Below are 21,837 nucleotides of genomic sequence, written 5' to 3'. Positions count from 1 at the left end.
TCAGAAATGCAAAAGGTACAGAGAAGGGCAACAAAAATGATTGAGCACCGTATGGAGCAGCTTCCCGATGAAGAGAGATTAATAAGACTGGGACTATTCAGCTTGGAAAAGAGACGACTAAGGGGGGGATAAGATAGAGGTCTATAAAATTCATGGTGTGGAGAAAGTGAACAAGGAAGTCACATAACACAAGTACCAGGGGTCACCAGGTTTACAACAAGCAAAAGGAAGTATTTCTTCACACAACACAGTCAACCTGTGGACCTCATTGCCGGGGGATGTTGCGAAGACCAAGACTATAACAGGGTTCAAAAAAACAACTAGATAAGTTGATGGAGGATAAGTCCATCAATGGCTATTAGCCAAGAAAGTCAGAGATGCAACCCCACGCTCTCGGTGTCCCTAAGCTTTTGACTGACAGATGTTGGGACTGGATGGTGGGATGGATCACTTGATAATTGCCCTTTTCTATTCATTCCCTGTGAAGCACCTGGCATTGGCCAGTGTCGGAAGCCAGGATACTGGGCTAGATGGACTGTTGGTCTGCCCCAATATGACCGTCCTTATGTTCTTGACTGCTTATATTTATTGCCAGCCAAGAGGCAAGCTGCCCGGCAAAGCATGGGCACCCCAGGAGAGACCCAAGCGGAGGAGCCTAGCAGCAGATATGAACCCTGTCCAGCCCAGTGAACATACATGGTCATAGCCAGACCATCGGTGCCATCGTCTGAGCAGGGAGCTCCATTTTGGTGTCTGAGGGGAGTGGAGATTGGTTGGGGGTGGAGCTTGCAGAGTCCCACCCTCTTTCTCATGCCTGTTCGACCCCAGCACGCATTCACGCTGCGCTCCAAGAGCGCTCTACGGAAAGGAGGATCTGTACGGCTCTACCCAACGTGCAGTGCCGGGTACAAAATAAGAGGCTCTCGAAAATGGTTTGTTCTTGTTACAATGCGCAATGTTTTCTCGCTGAGCCCCCCTTACCAGGCTGCAGTTCTACGGGGCGGGGGGTCCGCTGTGCTTGGTAGGTCACTCTGCTGGTGTGCGGGTGGAATCAGAGCCTCACAGAGCCGGGGCTGGGAGAAGCACTTCTATCCCTTTCCACCCATGACACCACTTCTCCGAGCGAGCAGGGTGCAGGGAGCCAACAATGAAAGCTTCCAGGCAGAGAGCCAAAGCCCTGAAGTGCAGAGTTGAGACCTTAGGGGAGAGAGGAGGCTACTCTCACCGGCAGTTGGGAAACACGGGGGGCCCTAAGCCGTTACAGGCCTCAGCAGGGCTCCAGCAGGGTAACCCATCCACCAGGGCTTCCCAAGGGTAACTGAAGAGCCTCCTATGCCCTATGGACACTTGTCAGGGCTGGGGCTCCTGAAGGGGCAGGGTTGGTAGGAGACAAGGCAGCTGAAGCATTTGCGCTCTAGAGCCAGGCGGGGAAGGCACATTAAGTACACATGGGTCTGGCATTGTTCAGTGAAACATTTTCTCCTTGGAAAATGCCGACTGGTTGAGACAGAGCTGGGACCGTTCAAGGTGTGTCTACGGGCCCAGGGAGCAAGGCTGAGCCACAGGCTGGCATTTGCCAAGGAGACACAAGGGCCCAGCTCTCACTGGCACACAATGGGCACTAACTCTCTTAGGCTCCTTGGAAACTCCCAGGTTTACGGCTGCCTGGGACAAAGAGGCCTTGGGAGTGACGGACCCCAGGGCTCGCACAGCCCGGCTGCGTGCAACAGAGAGAGACAGAGACGGGATCATTTAAAAACTAGAAATGGCTAAAAAGGGCTTTTTTTTTTCCTTCTCCAAACTAACAATAGATAAAACATCGTTTGCAAATGAGCGACGAGGCTCTGCCCCCCGGGGGGGAAGGGCAGGATAGGTAGATCAACTCGAGGAGGGGGGAGCAGGCTCCTCACAGCAGGAGCGATTCAGATCGGTGGGAAGGACGGGGACTCACTGCAGAGCGCAGGGTGAGCCGCTCGCTCTGCCTGGTTTGCTGCCCCTCCCCCTCACAAAAAAGCAAATAAACAAAGACAGTGAACCCCCCCAACCCTCCCGAGTCAGGCGTCTGGGGAGCAGCCGCAGGATCTCTGGGGTGCTTTTCTCTCCGGGGAGCCAGCCAAGCAGCACCGCCAAGGAGCCACCTCCGTCCAGCTCCCAGGGAGCCCCCGGCCCCCAGATTCAGTTGCCACTGCTCCCCATGGAGACCGCCGGCTGCAAAGCTTGAGGGAAGATCTCGCCCTTGTGGAAAGCCGGCATGTAGATGGGAGGGGGCGAGGCCAGGGGGGCCGGGGCGTAGGCTTGGGAGCTCACTGCGGCGGGCAGGGCTGGGTGTGCCAGGGCCAGGTTCATGTCGTACGTGGCTCCCTCGTTCTCATCGCCGAAGGGCAGCAGCAGCCGCTTGCCCTTTTGACGCCGGTTGCAGAACCAGACTCGCACCACCTAGGCGGAGATGGGAGAAGGCACAAATGGGGGGATGGATCAGCCCAGCTGGTTAAAACCTCTCCCTCGGGGGCGGAGCCCCCCTCAGCTCCGCCTCTAGCAAGGAGCAAAGCAGCCAGGCAATTTGGGAGCTTCAAGCTCTTTTCCAGTGGGATGTTTTCTGCCTCTTTCCACCCCCACAAGGCCCTACAGGCGCTTTGGTCAGCCAGGCGGAGGGACGGGCTCTGCAGAGCCCATGGCACCCGGAGGGTCCCTACCATGAATGAGGCAACAGGGCGACGTTCCTTCACCAGGTGCACCCACTAACTGAGGCAGTCTGGGGTCTAATCCCACCTACTGGGAGCCCCCTGATTTGGCAGCAATCTGGCTACCAAAGGAGCCCACGTGCACTCTCATTGCATCCATGAATCAGACCAGCACGGGGAGGGCAGTGACGTGGGTGGGCAGTTGGTGCTAACACGCTCCTACTGCTGTATTGCTTTGTGCTAGATCCTCTGAGTGGGAGTGTGGCCACCCCTGCACTAGCCGTTCACCTCCAGAGCGAAGGTCTGGATTAGATCTGGACAGTAAAGTGGGAGTGGGGACACTGTGGAAAATTTAGGTGAAAAACAAAACAAAGAAAAGTCTAAATTTTCAATGGAAAATTTAGATTTTTTTTGGCAGAAATTCTAATACCAGAAAATGTCAGCTGCCTACCTAATGGGAATTGCAGTTGGGGTGCCAGAGGCCCCCCATTCTCCTCTTTAGGCTGGGCTCCCTGGTTGGACTACATCACCCACTGTGCACCACAGCCTTCACTCTTGAAGCGGGAGGTGGTGCCTCATGGGCCTCCATAGCCATGGTGCATCATGGGAGATGTAGTCTGGCTGGGAAACCCAGGTCAGAGAGAACAGGGACATGAGGCAACTGAACTACAGCTCCCATGAGGCACCACGGTAGCATTTCCAAAATGAAATTGCTGGATTTTTGAAGGGAAAACCACCTGTAGAAAACAGACTTGTTTTGTGAATAATTTGGTTTAGTCACAAACCCAATTTTCTGCTTAAAAAATAGTTTTGATGAAAAAATTTCCATCAGCCCTAAATTGGCCTTTAGAGGTGCCCCACAAGGGGGGGCGTTAGAGTCATTCCTAAGGACCCGACTTCGGAACGTGCCATTCTCCCCACCGCTGGGGAGCGCCCACTAAACCTACGTCTTTGTCCAGGTTGAGATCCTCGGCGATCTGCGAGATCTGCTGGGGGCTCGGCTTCACGCACTTGCGGAAGAAGCTCTCTAGCGTGCCCTTGACGTTGTTCTCGATGCTGGTCCTGCGCTTCCTCTTCCGGGCCTGGGCCAGCACTTGCTCTGCATTGCACAGCTGGAAAGCAAGAGAAAGACACAAACCCGCAAAAACCATGGCACTTGGTTACAGGTCGTCCCTGGGGAGCCACAGTGTTCCCAGCTCCTCGGGGCACACGTACCTGGCTGGGAGAGGGTAGGGCCAGGGCTGAGAGATGCCAATTCAACGTGCTGCAAATCAGTGAAAACCACCCCCACCAAGCTACTAGAGGCAGGGCTGATTGGAGGGAAAATGCCAGCTGATCTGTGAGTCCTCCCCAAACACCCACTGGGCTGAAGTTTGTTTAATGGCTGGACAGAGCAATGTTTAGAAAAAGAAAAAGCAAAGTAAAGGGGGACACCCATTTGGCATAACATTTTTCTTCATTCATTTTGATTTGTTGTGGTTTTCACTGCAGTCCACACAACTGCATCTTTCCACCTGTTTTACAAAATTTAAGGGAACATGAAGTCACATCATGGACAGCTGGGAACAGAACCCAGGTCCTTAAAAGGTACGTCTACACTGCCAAAAAAAACAAAACAAAAAAACACGGCAGCAAGTCTCACAGCCTGGGTCTACTGACTCAGGATCACTCTTCAATGCTAATAAATAGCAGTGTGGATGTCCCAGCTCAGGTTCTAAAACCTGCGGAGGAGGCTCTGTGTAAAACCAGCTCTGAGACTCGCTGTTGCTGGGTTATTTTTGCTGTGTAGATGTACCTTAATACAACAGATCCAAGACTCAGCCATCCTGCTTTGCAGAAAGAACGTTATCAGATCTATGTGCTTGACTAGCCGCTCTCCAATCACTGCTTTATCAACCCTCCTAAAGCCATGAATAGAACCCAGGAAGCTCAACACCCTTTTCTCGTACTCTAACCACAAAACTGCAGGACTAAACTTCAGGATTTCCACTGTTCTACTGATGCCTAGCAAATACTGGTGTAACCCACTGGCAGAGTGAGTGTCACATCCCCGTGAGCGGCTGCTGCATTTGATGGCTAACAGATGCTTCTTTAGTTCAAATGGTAGAAGTCTGTGTTGGGGAACTGGAAGAGCTTGGCTTCAAATGCTGCTGCTGAGCCATATGGTTGCACGTGACGACATTTCGGTTTCTCCACTTTTCTTTTTGACCAAACTAGTTTAGTTCATTCGCACAGTGAGAAAACATCCTCAGAAACCAACTCGATAGCAAAAGCCCATCATAATCCATCAATTATGGTGCAATGAAAACCCAGGGAGTTCCCTGGTAAGAGGCAAGGCCTTTGGGGGATTTAGCAATGATGGATGGGGAAAATAGATGCAGGCACGTCTCAGTTAAAAACCAAAACGGAAAAAAAAAATCAATTTGATAGGACACAATCATGTTAAAGTAATTTTTTAAAAAATCCCCTGAATCTCCTGTTATCCTAGATGAGTGACACGCAAATCTCTCTTAGCCGGAGTTTGGGGCCCAATCCTGCAGGGCTCACAGGATCAGGCCCTTTACTCCATTCATGCTGCTTGTTTACGGGATTAGAACATTCCTTCCTGCCCATACAATGACTAGAGTGTGGCCAACACTGGGGATTTGATCCTGAGCCCCAGCGAGGTTTGAGAGCCAGCACCTCGAGTTTATATGAATACACTTGATTCTCAGCTCTCTCTTTCCCCCCAACCCTCCTTTTTAGGAAGTTTCGAGCCCTCCTAGCTGAAGACAAAAAATAGGGGGGAAGCCCCCTAAAGGCTCAAAAGCCAGGAAGTGAATAAAAAGGACTCCCCAGGTGTTATTTTAAAAGTCTTGTGAACTTTAAGATAGTCCCATGATTTCCGAATGCCCACCATTTGCACTAATGAAGACAGTCCCCACCCCAAATTGCTTACAGAGTTTATTTTTGGGTATTTTATGCAGCTCAGATAATTAATCAGTTTCACACACTCTGAGGGTTGCAAACATTTTCAGGGAATGTGTACATTCAAAAAAAACTAAATTGTATACTGTAGTGTATGTGAATAGATTCTAAAAAGTTAATGACTAGTAGATGTCTTAATAAAAAGGTCAATCGAGTGTCAAGAGTGTAATGATTGCTTCTAATGTCTTCCTCTGAAACTCATAACTAGAGCCGGTCAACATTTTCAACCAAAAAAAGTGTTTTTTTGGTACTAATGAATAAATAAATGGAGGGAGTCATCAAAACCATTTTTTCCTTCTTTTTGGGGGGACCAGGGGGTTTGCAAAAAAAAAAAGTTGAAAACATTTTCCATGTGATGGGAAATTGCAAAATGAAAGACGTTTTGTTTCATTTCAAATTGAACTTTTGATTTTAGTTTTCAAACTAAGTTCCCATTTCAGACCGGGAGTTTTCCTATGTTCTTTTTTTGCTATTGAATGCAATAGGATGGAAGGTGTTCCCCACTTTTTCCTCTCTTCCCTTTTCCTACTTTGCAACTTTTCCAAAGGCAGAGACATTTTCAAAGGTTAGAGTGGAAAAAGGAACAGAAAAAAAAAAAAAAAAAACAGGAGAAAGTGAAGGAAAACCTATAATATCAATTCTATCAAGTCCAGAGGCAAAAAAGTGGGGAGCCAGCCCCTCAGACTCTGACATTTTGAACATTTGGCAGGTTTTCAGAAACAAACATTTCAGTTTGAATTGAAAATTGTATTTGGTTTCAGAATTTAATTTTTCATTCTATCTTTACGGGGAGCGGAAATGTGGTTTTCAACCAGGTCCTTTTATATAACCACCTACAACATATAGTATTCATGTCTGTAGCGTGCTTAAATCATTTATTAGCCCTTTATAAAGTGTGTATAAATGTACACCAGTTGATTGGGTTTGTATCTATTTTTAAAAGTATAAAACCTTAATGTTAATAGAAATATTTTAATGAAATCCTTTTAATATTTTCACAAAGTGTTTGGGGGTTGAACTCCCTTTGACTCACAAACTGCTGCCCCAATCATATTAGCATATGTAGTAACAGCCGCAAAAGTGTGCTGGGAGTTCTCAGCAACTGGATTTCACCCATGATCTTCCAATAGTCTGACCCATCCTGCCAATCTCACTCTGCCTCTGGCAACTGCAGAGTGTGGGAGAGGCTCCAGGGGCAGGGACCTTCTGCCAGATACCCACCTCCTTCAGTAAGGAACCTTTGCAGTCAGTGAAATGTGTGCGTGGAAAAACCCATTGGCCTGCAAGAAGGTTTCCCTGTATTTATACCCCATATCAGCTGAGCAGTTACATCGGAGCCCCACGAATAGCTGTCAGCACAAACTCTTCCTAGGCAAGGAGCTGAAGAGTGCGACTGCTCAACAAAGAGTTGTTTTCCCCAGATATACACTATGGTCTCGGATTCAGCCCCAGGCCCTCGTGCCATGGGAATCCAACCAGTCTCACTCCACTGGCTATGGCTATAACATTTAAGAACATGGGAGCCTCTCTCCTGATCCACCCATGACAGCAGAAAATTACCACGATTGCCTTGTTGAAGGCTATTGCGATGTCTGGCTGCTCCAGGATCAGAGCCCGTTGAAGAATCTGTTGCAAATTATATTTGTTGGGAATCTTAGTATATTTTCCCATCAAACAATAATCATAAGTTCTTCCCACTCTTCTACCACCACGTGGTTGGACACTCTCCATCACGTGATAGTTTGGTCAATCGGCTAATTGTTTATTTACAAGTACATCTGCCCCACTATTGGAGCGGCCCAATGCAAGATACTGCTACTCCGCTAATGCAAATGGCAAAGGTCTCTCTGAAGCCGGGCCAACGAGCAGGGCCCGGGAGCACGGGCAGGTTGGGGTTGGGACAGTGATGGAGAGATTCCAGCTGCAAGGGTTATTAGCTGTTGCTAGATACTGGAAGTCCCCACTTACCCTGCTCCCTTCCCAAAAGGAACCTTCCCTGCTAAAAGTCAGCTCAAGGCCTCCTTACTCTGGTGTAGTCGCAGCTCACTGGGAAGCAGGCCAGCCCACTGGCCTGTCGATAGCCAATGGCTAGGGCTGCAGGTTTGTCACGGAGGTAAAAATGCCACTGATACCATGATTTTTCCATGGCTTTTTTGCATCTGGGATTTCATAGGCTGAGGGGACCACCCAGGCCAGGGCCCAGGCACTTTTACCACCACAGCTCAGGGCAGATGATCTGGCGGTGCCATGGCCAAGAAGGGGGCAAGGCTGGGTGTCACAGGGAGAGGGCCATGCCCACAGGCCAGAGCAAGGAGCCAGGCCAGCTCCACAGGACAGGAGCCGCCATTGTGAGGTCAGTGCTGGGTGGGCTTGCTCTGCAACACTCCCCCCCCCCCAATCACCACCCCCAGGCCTCCCACCCCCAGGGGCAGGACCTAACCTCCCCCACCACGTCACACCCTCCCACTTCAAGTGGCTTTACAATCACTGCCTCCTGAAGCCGTGACTTTAACTAAATTGACCAGGACTGCTCAGTGATTGGATTAAAAAAAAAAAAATGCTGTGACAAAACTGCAGCCCTACCAATACCCTAACGCCAGGCCCTTCCACACCGGATGGGGCGAAGAAGAGAGAAAGTGCAATTTGAGGAGCCATTCTCCAGGCACATCAGAGCAAGACATCTGCAAGAGAATCCGCAGAATCCGTGGGTCTGTTGGATTAACCAGGAAGTAAAGGAAGCAATTAAGAAAGAGAAGACGGTTGCGGAGAAGTTACAATTTCTTTGCCTCAGAGGATGTCAAGGAGATCCTGACCCTGAGCTGCCGTCTCAGGTCAAGGATCAAGGCGTTGAAAGAGGAGCTGCTGGAACAAAACTGATAAAGAGCAAAATATCAGGAGGCCTCGGCGACATCACCCCAAGAAATTTGAATGCAAGAACAAAGGGACTGAGCTGCTAACAAAACTCTGCAATCTCTGCTTGCAATCAGCTGCTACCCTGGGGGCTGCAGCGGGTGCCCAGACTCTCACACAGCTTTGCCCCTGGTACCCACTCCTACACCAGGGCTTGCAACGGAGTCCCGGGTCTCCAACAGTGCCTGTGTCAGAGGAATCATCTCCCAGCTAAAACCAGTGCGGTTAGAGCCTCTTCACACAGCCCTGACCTTGTATGTGCAGGACAGGGGCCGGTCGGGGTGAGAGTCTCATCCTTGGACATTGGCTTAGAAAGGCAGCTAGCAAGAGGAGACGTGACGGGGGGAAGCAGAATAACGAAAGGAAAAGAGAAGGTAGATCAGGCATTTCTATCCACCCTCCCTCGTAACACACGAGCAAGGGGTGAGTCAATGCAACTGAAAGACGGCACATTTAAACCAGCAAGAGGAAATACTGTCCCCCGCCCGCCTGCCCTCCACCCACCCACAGTGCATAACTAACCTGATCGAACTCACTGCCCCAAGGTATCAGCAAAGCCAAGGGCTGAGCAGGATTCTCGAGAGGCCTCGGACGTTCTCATTCCCCACAGTCACAGCAGAAAGGACAAAACACGTGCAGAAGGGATACGAGCCCTCCTGACATGGACCAAGCTCTGACTGACCGGGGTCAGGAAGGAACTTGCCCAGTGACTAGGTTACTTCAATAGCTGCCCATTAAGGGCTCAGAAGCAGCTAGTCCTGGCCATTGGGCTGAGCCAAGCCCTGGTCTGACCCGCCCCATCCCCACTTACCTCTTGCAGGCTGTCGCTGTTCTCGACCTCGTTGAGCCAGCGCTGCAGCAGCGGCTTCAGCTTGCACATGTTCTTGAAGCTCAGCTGCAGGGCTTCGAAGCGGCAGATTGTCGTCTGGCTAAACATCTTCCCTGGGAGGGAGAGAGCAGCACCGTTCACTGCAGGCCTGGGGCTGCCAGACTCCTTCTCCTATACCCCCAGGGCACCAGCCAGAGAGGAAAGAAACCTCCCACGACATCCACGACTCTGGGGGCTGCATCCACGCATGGGAGACACCCTCCCCTCAACATTGCACACCCCATGGTTGTCTGCTCCCTTCACCTGCTATCTGGGGGGAGGAGGAGCATCTTCTGTCCCTTCTCCCCATAAGCGAGGACTCATGGGGCACTGGGGGTGCTTGAGTCCCTCCCCCCGCCCCAGACAGCTGGATCTAGGAGTCCACTCTGCCCCACAGAATTTTGCTTTCCCCCCAGGATCTCCAACTCTTGTCGTGAGCCCCTCCCTCAAGGCAGCAGCAGGGGCAGCATCATGTCGGGGCTCCCCCTGGAATCCCCACGGTGTTCACACAGGCTCACGGCAACGAGCCTCAAAAACCCTTCCAACTGCTGTGAACATCCAACGGGGGAAAGAGCTACACAGCACCAGTGGGGATCCAGGGGCTGGCCCTCCCCCCACCCCGTCTCTCACCTTCTGCACCAAGGGACACCCCCAGAGGCACCAGATGGGCTGGGGATGGGGGGGGGAGTGAAACGCTCACCATACAGAGTCCCCAGAGCCATCCCCACGTCAGCCTGGGTGAACCCCAGGGTGATGCGTTTGTGCTTGAGGTCTTTGGCAAACTGCTCCAGCTCCTCCGAGGTGGGAGTAGTGTCCTGGCAAAAGAAGCAAAAATGTTTCTCAGAGGGGATAAAGGAGCCCGTGGGGGGCTGGCAAGGAGAGAGGTGGATTCACTCAGGTGCTTCAGGGATGGATGCAAATCCAAGGCCTAGAGAGATGGATCCCAGGTCTACCGCTGCAATCAGGCTCCACTGCGGCTTTCATGGCAGGGGAGAGGAGCGTGAACAGGCTCGGTGAAGCCGTCAGTTGTTTGCAGGGACAAGCCAGCATCCTGCAGCGGCGGGGGTGGCAAACAATCCCAGAAGGAATCGCTTTCACCTGACACTGAACCAAGAGCTCTGCTGGGATCCGAGAAACGGGCTTTTCCCTCAAGCTGCTCTCTGGCTTGTCTGCCTACACTGTCCCTCAGACTCCCCCGGCCCGACTGCCCGCTGCAGCGGGCAACAGCTCAGCCCCAACCTCCCACCCACCGGGGTGATGTCCGGCTGGCGAGACTCAGGGCTGGAATAGCGGGGGGGGGGGGGGGGTGGTATTAGCTGAGCTGGTAAGGGAAGCTTGGGAAGGTCAGTAACTTTTTTAAATGAAAGCGCTACAGCTGGCGTGTTGATGCCCTGCAATATCCCTCCCTCACATCCCCCCAGCCAGGATACGTTTCGAGGGTCAGTTTGTGGCAGGGATGAGAAATTCTACCCAAGCCCAGAGATGGCCCTGTCACCACAGTACTTGAGTGCTCGCTGCACAAGAGCCTGCCCTGCCCTGCAGGGAGGCAGGACAGAACCATCCCCGTTTTCCAAAGGGTCGGCGGAGGGTCTTGCCCTGCCCAAGAGAGGGTGGGTAAAAATCATGACAAAAAAAATAAACACAAAATGTTTTTTGTTTTTTTTTTAATTTAAATCAGATCTCTCAAGTACAGCTGTTGCCTCTCTCGTACTGTCTTGCTAGTTCTTTACTCCCTTCTTATTTTAGAGTCTTAAACAGCTAAAGTGGTTGGTTTGTTCTTGTTTAATGGGTTTCCTAATTGTTAGTAGAGTTGCAAATTTTACATGGAGTTTTTCTTTTCTACTATGAAGTTTCAGCCTTGAAACTCTCAGCCAGGCTGTGTTTAAAAAAAAAAAAGAAGTAGTAGTCATCCAGGGCCTCACTCAGCTTCCCGGTGAGAACACCACAAACTCCCCCACACAACTGCAAATAGCAGCCAGCACTGCCTGCTGGCACACTGCACTTCCACAACTCAAGAAAGCCACAATGCTTTAACCAGGCTACCCTCCCCCCTCAGGTTTGCAGCGAGCTGTCAATAGGACTTGTGCTCCTAAGTCACTCCCAGGCTGTTGAAAATCCCACCTTTCGGATTTTGTGGGCCTAAACATTTTGGCCTGTCTGTATAAAGTAAGTTCGCAGTAACGTTGCCAAGTGAGTTCATCTTCCCAGTTCATTAACATCACTGACACTAACTGGCAAGGTCAGATCCCCGTCTCCTGTAGGCAAGGGTCCACTGAGCGATGCCCATGTACACCGGCCACATATGTTCCCTTCCCTTCTGTGATGGTTGGGAAGTACCTGGCTGCTGGGTCTTCTCTTCCCCAAGGAAGCCAGCAGCGAGAACACATTGATCTGTGCTCCAAGTCTAAGACCTGCTCCTGCAGAGGGCTCCAAGCAATACTCTCCACCAGCAGCAGGTGCCAGGGTGTGTTATGTTTGAGACCATCTCACCAGCTGAGGGACAGTGGCCAGCTGGTCTGGATTCAGCCACTGTCAGCTGTCAACTTCCTCTCAATGCGAACAAGAAGGCTCAGATCCTCAGTGGTATTCGGGTTCCTAATTCTAGGGGTATTTAGGAGCCTGAATAGCTTTGAAGATCTGGGCCCAACTGCCCAACAAAGCAAAAAAGGATCAAACCTCCTTTTAAAAAAACAAAACAAAACACAAGGGCACAACTCATCTAGGCCACTAAGAGTTCACACTGGAAGAGAAATGGGCTGCAACCAACCCAGCACCCAGAGTTTTCTGCACCATGCCTCATCATTGCCACCTGTGCAGAGGGGTACAAAAGCTAGGCAAGCTGAAGGATGGCTTGTTACACCCCCAGGTGTAAGTCTCAACACAAGGTCCAGGGCAGGAGAAGAGGAGACTCGGAGCACCCTACGTTTGTGCAGAAAGCTGCCATCTCCACACACCACACACACTTCTCTCCACCTGGAACTGTTGTGGGGCAGTTTATGAAACAGGTTTAATTAATTAGTTCATAGTCTTTCTGAGCAGTGGGTGTTTTTTGCAAAGACAGTCACTCCCACCAACTGAGGGCCCAGTAAGGTGCTGATACTATCAGCAGTTAACAAAAAACCAAACCAAACCCAGGACTGTGCCCTTTAAAATTTTTGTCCATCATAAAGAGTCCAGAAAAGAGTTTTTCCCCTTAGAAATATCAGGAGTGTCAATTCTGATTTTCCTGGCCCTTCTGGAGGATCTGCCAAGGCATCCCAGGGCTTCTCCACACACACCAGTTTGCTCCAGTTTCCACTCAAAGCAGGTTTTTTGATTGATTTAGTTAAAGTGGTACAAACAGCAGCATGGACATGCTTAAGTCTATTCACATGCTTAATTCTGGCTTAAACTAATTTAGCTTAATCTACTTGTGAGTTAGGAATTTGACCAATTTTTAAATTATTATAATCTGGAGGGAGCTGGCCTGCACAATCTAAATATCTGGATTTTTTAAATTCCATTTTAAAAAAATGTTAATAACTGTCAAGCTGATGAAAATATTTAAAGCAGCATCCGAGGGGCTGCATGCTGAGTGCACAGGCGTAACAGAAGCATATGCTGTCCCCAGAGAAAACTGAGCTATCACACTGAGGATCATACAGAGACAAATATTTTTAGTTCTGCAACAGCCAGCAGAGGGAGCCCATGGTAAAGCCGCTGCTCAGACCGGTGCCAGTGTCTGGTGGACATGAGGGACAAACATGGCAGTAAGAACGGGAGGCCCCCCTGGAAGCATGGGAAGAAAGTGCTGGTTCTGGTCTCTGGATCCCAAAGAGCACAGCCCTAGGGCAGCTGGGCCGCTCAGCTTAGTCACACTAAGAGAAACCTCTCCAAACTGGGGATGCCCCTGCTGGAAATGCGCACAATGCAGTAAACCGTGGTGGAGAGCAAAACTCACTCCCCACCGCCAATGGGACACAATCGGGGTCCCAGCTGCTGCACAGCTCCATTGTGCTCCACTGTTGCATAAGCAGGAACTCAACCTCCTTCCTGAACCTGGGCAGGATGGGGGGTGACAAAGGTGAGTAACGCTGTCCCCTAGCGAACTCGCGATGGCATCCTTCCACCATGTGAGCCCATCACCGTAATATGCTGCACCTTGCCATGAACAGCAGCAGCTCTGAAGAACATCCAGCTAGCCCAGCATGCAATGACCCAACTGTTAAGCACCACAGGCCACTTTTAACCACCTGCTGCGGTCACGATGGTGGTGCCCCAGAGAAGACACAAAATCATCAAAGCCCTCAGCGGGCTGAGCTGAGGGGGAGAGGGAAGGTTGGGTCTCTGGTGGAGAGTGGAAGAAAGAGGGCGGGAGGTCATAACCATGAGGCTAGCTAGGTTAAAGGGGTTAGACTCGAGCCCTGCTGGGCACGTGTCTGGGTGGGCCTGGCAGGCCTGCTCTCCCTGGTGCCCACTGCTGTAACCTCTTCCCTGCAGACATCCCGGGATAAGTTATGCAGGAGGTCAGACCAGGTTATCCTAATGGCCCCTGGGGGCAGAGGGTGGGGGTGCTGACAACTGGAGAAGCAGAGATGGGAAAATAAGAATAAAAAATGGAAAGGAAAATACAGAGAAAAGCAGAGAGAGACTGGTGATGTGCAGCAATGGATGGAGCTTCAGAACCACGGGGCTAGGCAGAGGTCGGGAAGCTCCAGCATGATTTGAGAATGTAGCTGAACCCTCATTTACACTACACAAAGCGCAACAGTGTCATGACTTAACCCCCTTGCAATGCAAAGAGCTTTCATCCCATGGGATCTGCCCTCCTTCCCTTCTCCCTGCTGTCCCTGGGCCTGGGCCTCTCAGCTGCTCTTTAAATCCCCCAGTCAAACAATCCCGTACCCCTGCTGGCTCACACCATCCGTCCCTCTGGACCAACTCCCAGCTCTTACAGAGCACTTCCCATCAGATCTCAAAACGCTTCCCACAGGAGCTCGGTTCTTGCTCCCCATGTTACAGGTGGGGACCCCTGAACGATGATTCTTTGGAGTGAGACATAAAGAGAAGTTTAAATCTCTGCCCTGGCATTACAGAGCAACGGTCACTTCATTCTGGGGGAAAGTCAAACTGCAGCTGAGTCTGCATAAAAGAATCTCCAGCATGAGAAAGCACCCCGGGGCTTTTTAAAAGCGGATCTGTGTGTCTACACACAACGTCGGATCTTTAACAGGTGCAACTCGGTGGGGCTCTGATTTACACAACAGGCAGGGATCTGGCCCACTGTATTTCAAAGGCACCTGGTTTGTGGGCCCCACCTCCGGGGAACGCAAGCCCTCAGCCACACCCTGTCTGGCCCTTGGAGACAGATCTGTGGAGAAACCTGCCTGCCCTTCCCAGCCACCCCGCTAGGAAGCTGCTCTGCGAGGAGGCTGCGGCAGGGGAGATGTGCAGCTGCAGAGCAGCCGGGCTGCCAGCGAATGTGCGGGACAAGGTCACCCCCAAAAGCATCAGAGGGAGATGGGGGCGCTCCCCTCCCCCTTAGCATGAGCCGGAGAATTGGGGGGATCCCTTGAGCAAATGCAAACGGAAAGGGGGGGCGGGGAGCGATCCCGGGCCAGCCCCCGGCTCGGGGAGCCCCGAGGGGCGCTACCCGCGCGGGGCCGAGCAGAGACGGGGCTGGGGGGCCGCGGTCCTTACCTCGTCCCCGCTCTCGCTGGAGTGGCCGCCCTCGCTCGCCGCCCCGCTGGAGCTGCCGCTGCTGCCCAGGCCGCGGGGGGGCTGGTGCGGGTCGCTGGGGTAGAGGTGACGGGCCCCGGGGCACAGCCCGGCCCCGGGGCAGGTCTGGCCGGGGAGGGGCCCGCGGGCCGCCGCGCTGTGCCCAGCCAGGGCGGGCCAGAAAGGGCTGTTCCAGGGCTGGGCGTAGTAGGCGCCCGCGGGCAGGAGGGCGCATTGGGCTTCCGGGGACCCGTCTCTGCGCCCCCTCTCCTGGCCGGGCTCTTCCTTCGGGGCCTGCCCGCTCTCCAGGAGCTGGGGGCCCGGGGGCCCCCCGGCCATGCCCGGCTCCGGGCCTGGGAAAGGGCACCAGGCCTTGGCCTGGCCGGGCTCCCCCGCCGGCAGCTCGGGGGGCTCGTACTCCGCTTTCACCGCCGGGAAGGGGAAGAAGGGCGGCTGGGGGGCGATGCTGTAGCTGCCTTTGCCGAACGGGCCGCTCGCCTCCTGCAGGCCCCCGGGCCCCAGGCTGAAGGCGGGGGCGGGCAGCCCCTCCTGGCTGAACATGCCTGGCCCGGCTGCCCGGCGCTGCACGGATCTCGGCGCCCTAGGGCGCCATGGGGGGCAGGAGGCCGCCCCCACGCGGCATCTTGGCAGGCTCAGGGCAGGGGCCGGGCAGCGGCGGGGCCGAGCGGGCCACGGCAAAGCCCCTCCATGCTGCAGGGACCCGACTGAGCTCCTAGGCCGGCCAAGGGGAGACCTGCCCCCGCCCCGCCACCGGCCTGGGCTGCTGTTAATTGCCCCTGCTCAGCTATTGGCCCCTTTAAGACAATTGACACCAATGGGTTGTAAATGAACTTGATTCTTTTGTGTGTGGTGGGGGCGGGGAAGAGCATCTTGCAACCACCTTGATTAGAAATAGCTTCAGACTCCGTGTATTCCCCCCCCCCCCCTCCACCTCTAACTTCCCCATGGTTTGTGAGGGCATCAATCCAGAAGGGAAATGAAAACGACCAACTGCATAATTTATTGGTGGTGGGAATTATTCTGCTCGGATCCTGTTTTAAAAGGCCGGAGCCCTCCGGGGAATGTTCGCTCCTAGATATTCAGAGCAATAAGCCGTTTGCACGTGGGTTGGACTCCAGTTGGGGACATTACAGATTGCAACTGCAAACCCCTTTGGCTAGTCAGTTACCCCCAGCAGTTGGGGCCAGGCTGCCAACCCCTTGCCCTGCCATGCACTGATTTGCAATGAGTGGTATATAGCAAGGGTCGACTGGGAGCCGTGAGTCACCCTCTCTCCAAGCACAGGGCCAAGGGCACATTTGATGAAAATGAAAGGCAGCACATTTACAACTGACAGGCAAACATGGCATTGTGCGGCACATAGTTCGCCTGTGGAACTCAATGCCACAAGCTTTCAGCCAGGCTTAGAATCTAGTAGGATTTACAAAATAAAAGCCCCCCCCCCCCGAGGGCTTTTACATGGAGGATGAGAACAACCACAGTCACATTCACTGGGACTAAAAATATAGATGAGGAAATTGAAAGCCTCCTTCTTCAGGGCACACAGCAACCAACCACTAACTGACCAGGGTTAGGAAGAACCTAAGGGCCAGTTATTCCATTACTGGCCGCCAGGGAGTCTTTGCACCTTCTTCTGAAGCAGCTAGTGCTGGCCACTCTCAGCTGGGTTACAGGGCTAGACGGGCTATAAACTGCCAAGCCGAGCAGCCCCCTTTGTTCCCATGTGGAAAATGGAATCAGCCATCTGTCTGACAGGCTTCCTCTCCCCTGGCTGCCGAGCTGAGATCAAGCACAGGGTGGTGGAGTGCTGAGGCAGGCTTTGCAGATGCCCTATCTACCCGGCCTGCTCTCCCAGAGAATCCAGGATTAAATGATTAGATAAGGATGGGTGCACCCTACACATGTTTAATGGCCTCCAGCACTTCCTAGCAGCTCCATTGCTTCCCTGATTAATGAATTTCCAAGCTAGGGCTGCAAAATATCAGAGCCCCTTGCAGAGAGCTCTGGTGTCTCCCAGTTGTTTTCTTGGGGCGTATTTACAGGCACGGGATCCTCATCTTAACCTGGTGAAGGGCCTGGGGCTTCTTTTCTTTTACTGGTCTCTGGCCTCTAAACTGAGCTGATCCCGAGCATTGCGAGCACTCACACTTGTGCTGCACAATGGGACCAGTCACTAGGTTCTCTATTTGTGATGGCCACTTGACAATGGTGCTGTTGGGCCGGGTTCGTTACGCTTCCCCAAACCTCTCCCCTCTGCTCCCACAGGAACTTTTTGACATATCGATTGCAATGGATGGGATTATCCTTTCAGTGCGTTGTGTAGCGAGCATGGCTCGGTGCGTACCTCCCATCACCACCAGACAGGCCCTGCAGCGGGACGGGAGATGCCAGTCTCTGGGCATGATGAAGGCTGGGCAATTCCAGCAGCATCCTGCTTGCCTGGGCCTGATCTGCTGCCAGTGACTTCACCTACTGATTAACATGGCTGGTTGATAACTGCTGTTCCCAGTCTCTCGCTCAGAGATATGCCAAAGAGATAAGACTGCAAAGCTCCTTTCCTTTGTGTTTGGGACAGAGCCCGAGCAGGCTCTGCAGGGAGGGGAAGCGGTCACTGATTTATACAACAATTGCTTGGGATTATTGCTGGGGGGCTGCAAGCTGCCTGTAGTGAAGTGCTGAGTACCCTTAGTGCAGCTGAGGTCAATGGGCTCTGCAAGGCGCTCAGCGCCTCAGGAAGAAAATGCCCTAAATCGGCCCCTGACTTGCAAAAACATCAAACACAGGCTGGGATCCTGGCCCTCCTGACATCACCCAGCCGACTTCAGTGGGGCTAGGGGATTTCACTCTGTGTTCAGACTGTGAGCAACTTGGGACATGGGGCTGTCTTTTGGTTTATAATCTGGATAATGCCTAGTGCCATAAACCCCAGTCGGGTTGGTACCATGGCACTATAAAGGCTGCACTGCATACAAAAAAACAGACATTACAAGAACATTAAAGTTGCAAAATCAGGCGCTGGCATGCTAAGAAATGCCAGAATTAAATGCCGTATCACTTGAGTGCAGCCCCTTTGTGCATTGTGATAGTAACTCATTACATGAGCACTTGCTATATTTCTGCAGGACTCTTGCCTAAATTACACAGAGTGGTTGAAATGAACACACTGCAGGGATCTAATGGGATCCTGGGAGGTGCACAGAGGTTGGGAATGGGGGGTTCTTTTCTTTCTGGGCTCCCTGGCCTAAGCTGCATCCAGCCATTTATATTTAAAGGCCTGTACACTGAGCCCCCGGGAATGCAGTTGCTGGCTTTGGACTGCACTGTTTGGGCTCCTGGAAAATGTCTGAACCAGGAATGGGCCTGAAAGAAAATCCCGGCACCCCCTAACTCCAACCTCCAAGGAAGGTGCTGCAATGTCTACGCAGCATGGCAGAAGCCGCAGCATGAGCTAAATCCCTGGCCCTGCGCTCAGGAAGCTGATCTATGAGGAAGTGACACTGCAGGATTCCAACTGCAAGTGATTCTCCTCTGCTCCTCCCAGCCTCCAGCTGGGGACGGGACATTTTTAGAAGATCCTTCAGCTCCACAATCGCCCTCTTGCCTTTGATTTATTGTTCTGTGGCCTGGCCCCCCTCCTCCTCCTCCTCCTCCTTCCCCCAACCTGCTCTTTCACTCCATCCCCCCAGGAAGCACATCAACCCATCCTGCCTGGAAGCAGCTCAAGCACATTCCAGCTCCCCTTTCATATACAGCACCCGGCGGAAGGGGAGCCGTTGACTTTGAACCGGTTCTTTGGAGAAGGGTCACCCACTGTGGAGAGCAATGTTTTCCCTGGGGGGCCGGAGTGGGTCAGTGGGGTTCCTCTCTCCATTTCAATGCAGTGATTCTCTTGGAGCCTGGAAGGTGTTTCCCTCATTGTCACAGGGGTCATTGTATGGCTGGAGCAGCTTGGTGCAGCTCACTGGAGCTGCGTGACTGGACCCTTGTGGAGAAGATGCTGCAAGTTCCAGTTTAGCCAAGACATTTCTTGTGGCTTACAGAAGCACTTCCCCACAGGCAATGCACACACCAGGCACTGGGCTCCTGCGGGCAGGCTGCAGCAGGTGGAATTCTGCATGTGGCTGTTAAAAGGTGGATTTATAGGGGGCAGATTAATACCAGCCCAAGTTCTGAGGTCCTTAAGCAAGCCCAAGACCCACTGACACCCATGGGAGTTTTGCTAGGATAAGCACAGCAGAAATTAATTTGCAATGATACTCGCACAGCCTAGCCATGGTAACCCGCTTTGGTAAAATACCTTTACCCACCCAACTGCATCTTAAAGCCCTTGCACTTAGGCACTAGGCCAAGATTTTTGGTGCCCACCTTGAGATGAAGGGCAGCTGGAGGAGTACACAAAAGGGGCCAACCAAAGCAATACCTCCATCGAGCCAACTCAGACAGGGGCAACGCACATCAGCACAGGAATGTGTGAGACTTAGCACCATAGAATGCAAAGAGCAGCACAAGAGAGGGATGGTGGAGCCTTGCTCGTGCCCTAAGCAATGGCTGGCTGCCAGGGACAGATTCCGATTCAGCACATGCGACCCCCTTGCAGGGGCCTGGTTTCAGAGGGTGTGTGCTTGGCCCTCTCTGGAATTCAGGCCTCCTTAAAATGTCTTGAGTTGGGCACTTGACCCAGGCGCCCAGAATCACGAGTCGCTTTTGAAACTCTTGGCCGCAAGCCGTGTTCACAGAGGGGGGGATTGACATTCACTATGGCTGGACCAGTGAGAACCACAACAAAGCCCAGGCTCCCCTAGTCCAATCCATTTTAAATTCTTGGAGCAAAAACTGCTGAAAGCCAGTCTGATCTAAACAGAGTTATAAATGGATCCAGCTGCAGGAGCCTTGTCTACACTAAAGTTCCCACTGGTTCTGCCACTGGAGCAAGTGGACTGATTGGAATTGTTTGGTAAATTTCACCAGCGTAGACAAGACCTAACAGAGAACTATAGTCTTTAGATCACTGTGACAGTGTGTAGGCTCTTTAAGGACAAGCCCTTGGCTTACTACCTGGTCATTGTTTTTGGCCCAGGACCAATGCATTCTGGGACTTGTAGTTCTCAGAAGGAGCATGGAAACAAAGCTGAGCGCAAGCTGTGAAGTAGGGGGGCACAGGCTATAACTGGCTCTGTGGATGAGGGGAAAGCAGTGGACATGTTATTCCTTGACTTTAGCAAAGCTTTTGATACGATCTCCCACAGTATTCTTGCCGGCAAGTTCAAGAAGTATGGGCTGGATGAATGGACTATAAGCTGGATAGAAAGCTGGCTAGAGCGTCAGGCTCAGCGGGTAGTGATCAACGGCTCCATGTCTAGTTGGCAGCCGGTTTCAAGTGGAGTGCCCCAGGGGTCGGTTTTGTTCAATATCTTAATTAACAATCTGGAGGATGGCGTGGACTGAACCCTTAGCAAGTTTGCAGATGGCACTAAACTGGGAGGAGTGGTAGATACGCTGGAGGGTAGGGAGAGGATACAGAGGGACCTAGACAAATTAGAGGACTGGGCCAAAAGAAACCTGATGAGATTCAACAAGGACAAGTGCAGAGTCCTGCACTTAGGATGGAAGAATCCCATGCACTGCTGCAGACTAGGGACCGAGTGGCTAGGCAGCAGTTCTGCAGAAAAGGACCTAGGGGTTACAGTGGATGAGAAGTTGGATATGAGTCAACAGCGTGCCCTTGTTGCCAAGAAGGCTAACGGCATTTTGGGCTGTATAAGTAGGGGTATTGCCAGCAGATGGGGGGACATGATCATTCCCCTCTATTCAGCATTGGTGGGGCCTCATCTGGAGTACTGTGCCCAGTTTTGGACTCCACACTACAAGGATGTGGAAAAATTGGAGAGAGTCCAGGGGAGGGCAACAAAAATTATTAGGGGGCTGGAGCACATGACTTATGAGGAGAGGCTGAGGGAACTGGGATTATTTAGTTTGCAAAAGGGAAGAATGAGGGGGGGATTTGATAGCTGCTTTCAACCACCTGAAAGGGGGTTCCAAAGAAGATGGATCATGTTCTCAGTGGTGGCAGATGACAGAACAAGGAGCAATGGTCTCAAGTTGCAGTGGGGGAGGTTTAGGTTGGATATTAGGAAAAACTTTTTCACTAGGAATATGGTGAAGAACTGGAATGGGTTACCTAGGGAGGAGGTGGAATCTCCTTCCTTAGAGGTTTTTAAGGCCTGGCTTGACAAAGCCCTGGCTGGAATGATTTAGTTGGGGGATTGGTCCTGCTTTGAGCAGGGGATTGGACTAGATACCTCCTGAGGTCCCTTCCAACCCTGATATTCTATGATTCTAAGCCACCCCAGGTCATGGAGGAGGTGGTGGGACACTAAGTGATTTGGGCATGATCTGTGGTGGTGCTCTCAGCTCACAGGAAGTCGGGCAAGGGGGCCTGGGAGAGACCCTGGAGGAGACCAGAGAGAGGCAGGCAGGCGAGGGAAGTAGCCATGAGTGAAGTGGTGAGGGAGTGTGGCTTGGTGTGTTGTAGGGTGCTGGGGTAGTGGGCTGGGGTGCTGGTGTCTGCCTGCTGCCCTTCTGCTGATATCCCTGTATCAAGGGGATATCCCTGGGGGGAAGGAGGGACAAAGGGTTAAATGATTTTAATGCTGGCTGCTGTGCTTGTGGCCAGAGGCACAGCTTAGACAGAGA

The 21,837-nt window shown here is 52.3% G+C and overlaps 1 protein-coding gene across 1 annotated transcript; it reads right to left on the bottom strand.

The window, feature by feature from the left end:
- Nucleotides 1-740: 740 nt before the first annotated feature.
- LOC120387027 (POU domain, class 5, transcription factor 3-like) lies at nucleotides 741-15,935 on the bottom strand. The gene is made up of 5 exons (XM_039507208.1): nucleotides 15,106-15,935; nucleotides 10,127-10,241; nucleotides 9,370-9,500; nucleotides 3,629-3,793; nucleotides 741-2,436 (listed from the first exon to the last, which is right to left on the bottom strand). Exons 1-5 carry the CDS (start codon nucleotides 15,682-15,684, stop codon nucleotides 2,176-2,178), a joined length of 1,251 nt encoding a protein of 416 aa, XP_039363142.1. The 5' UTR covers nucleotides 15,685-15,935; the 3' UTR covers nucleotides 741-2,175.
- Nucleotides 15,936-21,837: the final 5,902 nt, after the last annotated feature.

This window comes from Mauremys reevesii, linkage group 19 (genome assembly GCF_016161935.1).
Source record: "Mauremys reevesii isolate NIE-2019 linkage group 19, ASM1616193v1, whole genome shotgun sequence".
Taxonomy (NCBI): domain Eukaryota; kingdom Metazoa; phylum Chordata; order Testudines; family Geoemydidae; genus Mauremys; species Mauremys reevesii.
This window is presented reverse-complemented; position numbering and strand designations above follow the sequence as displayed.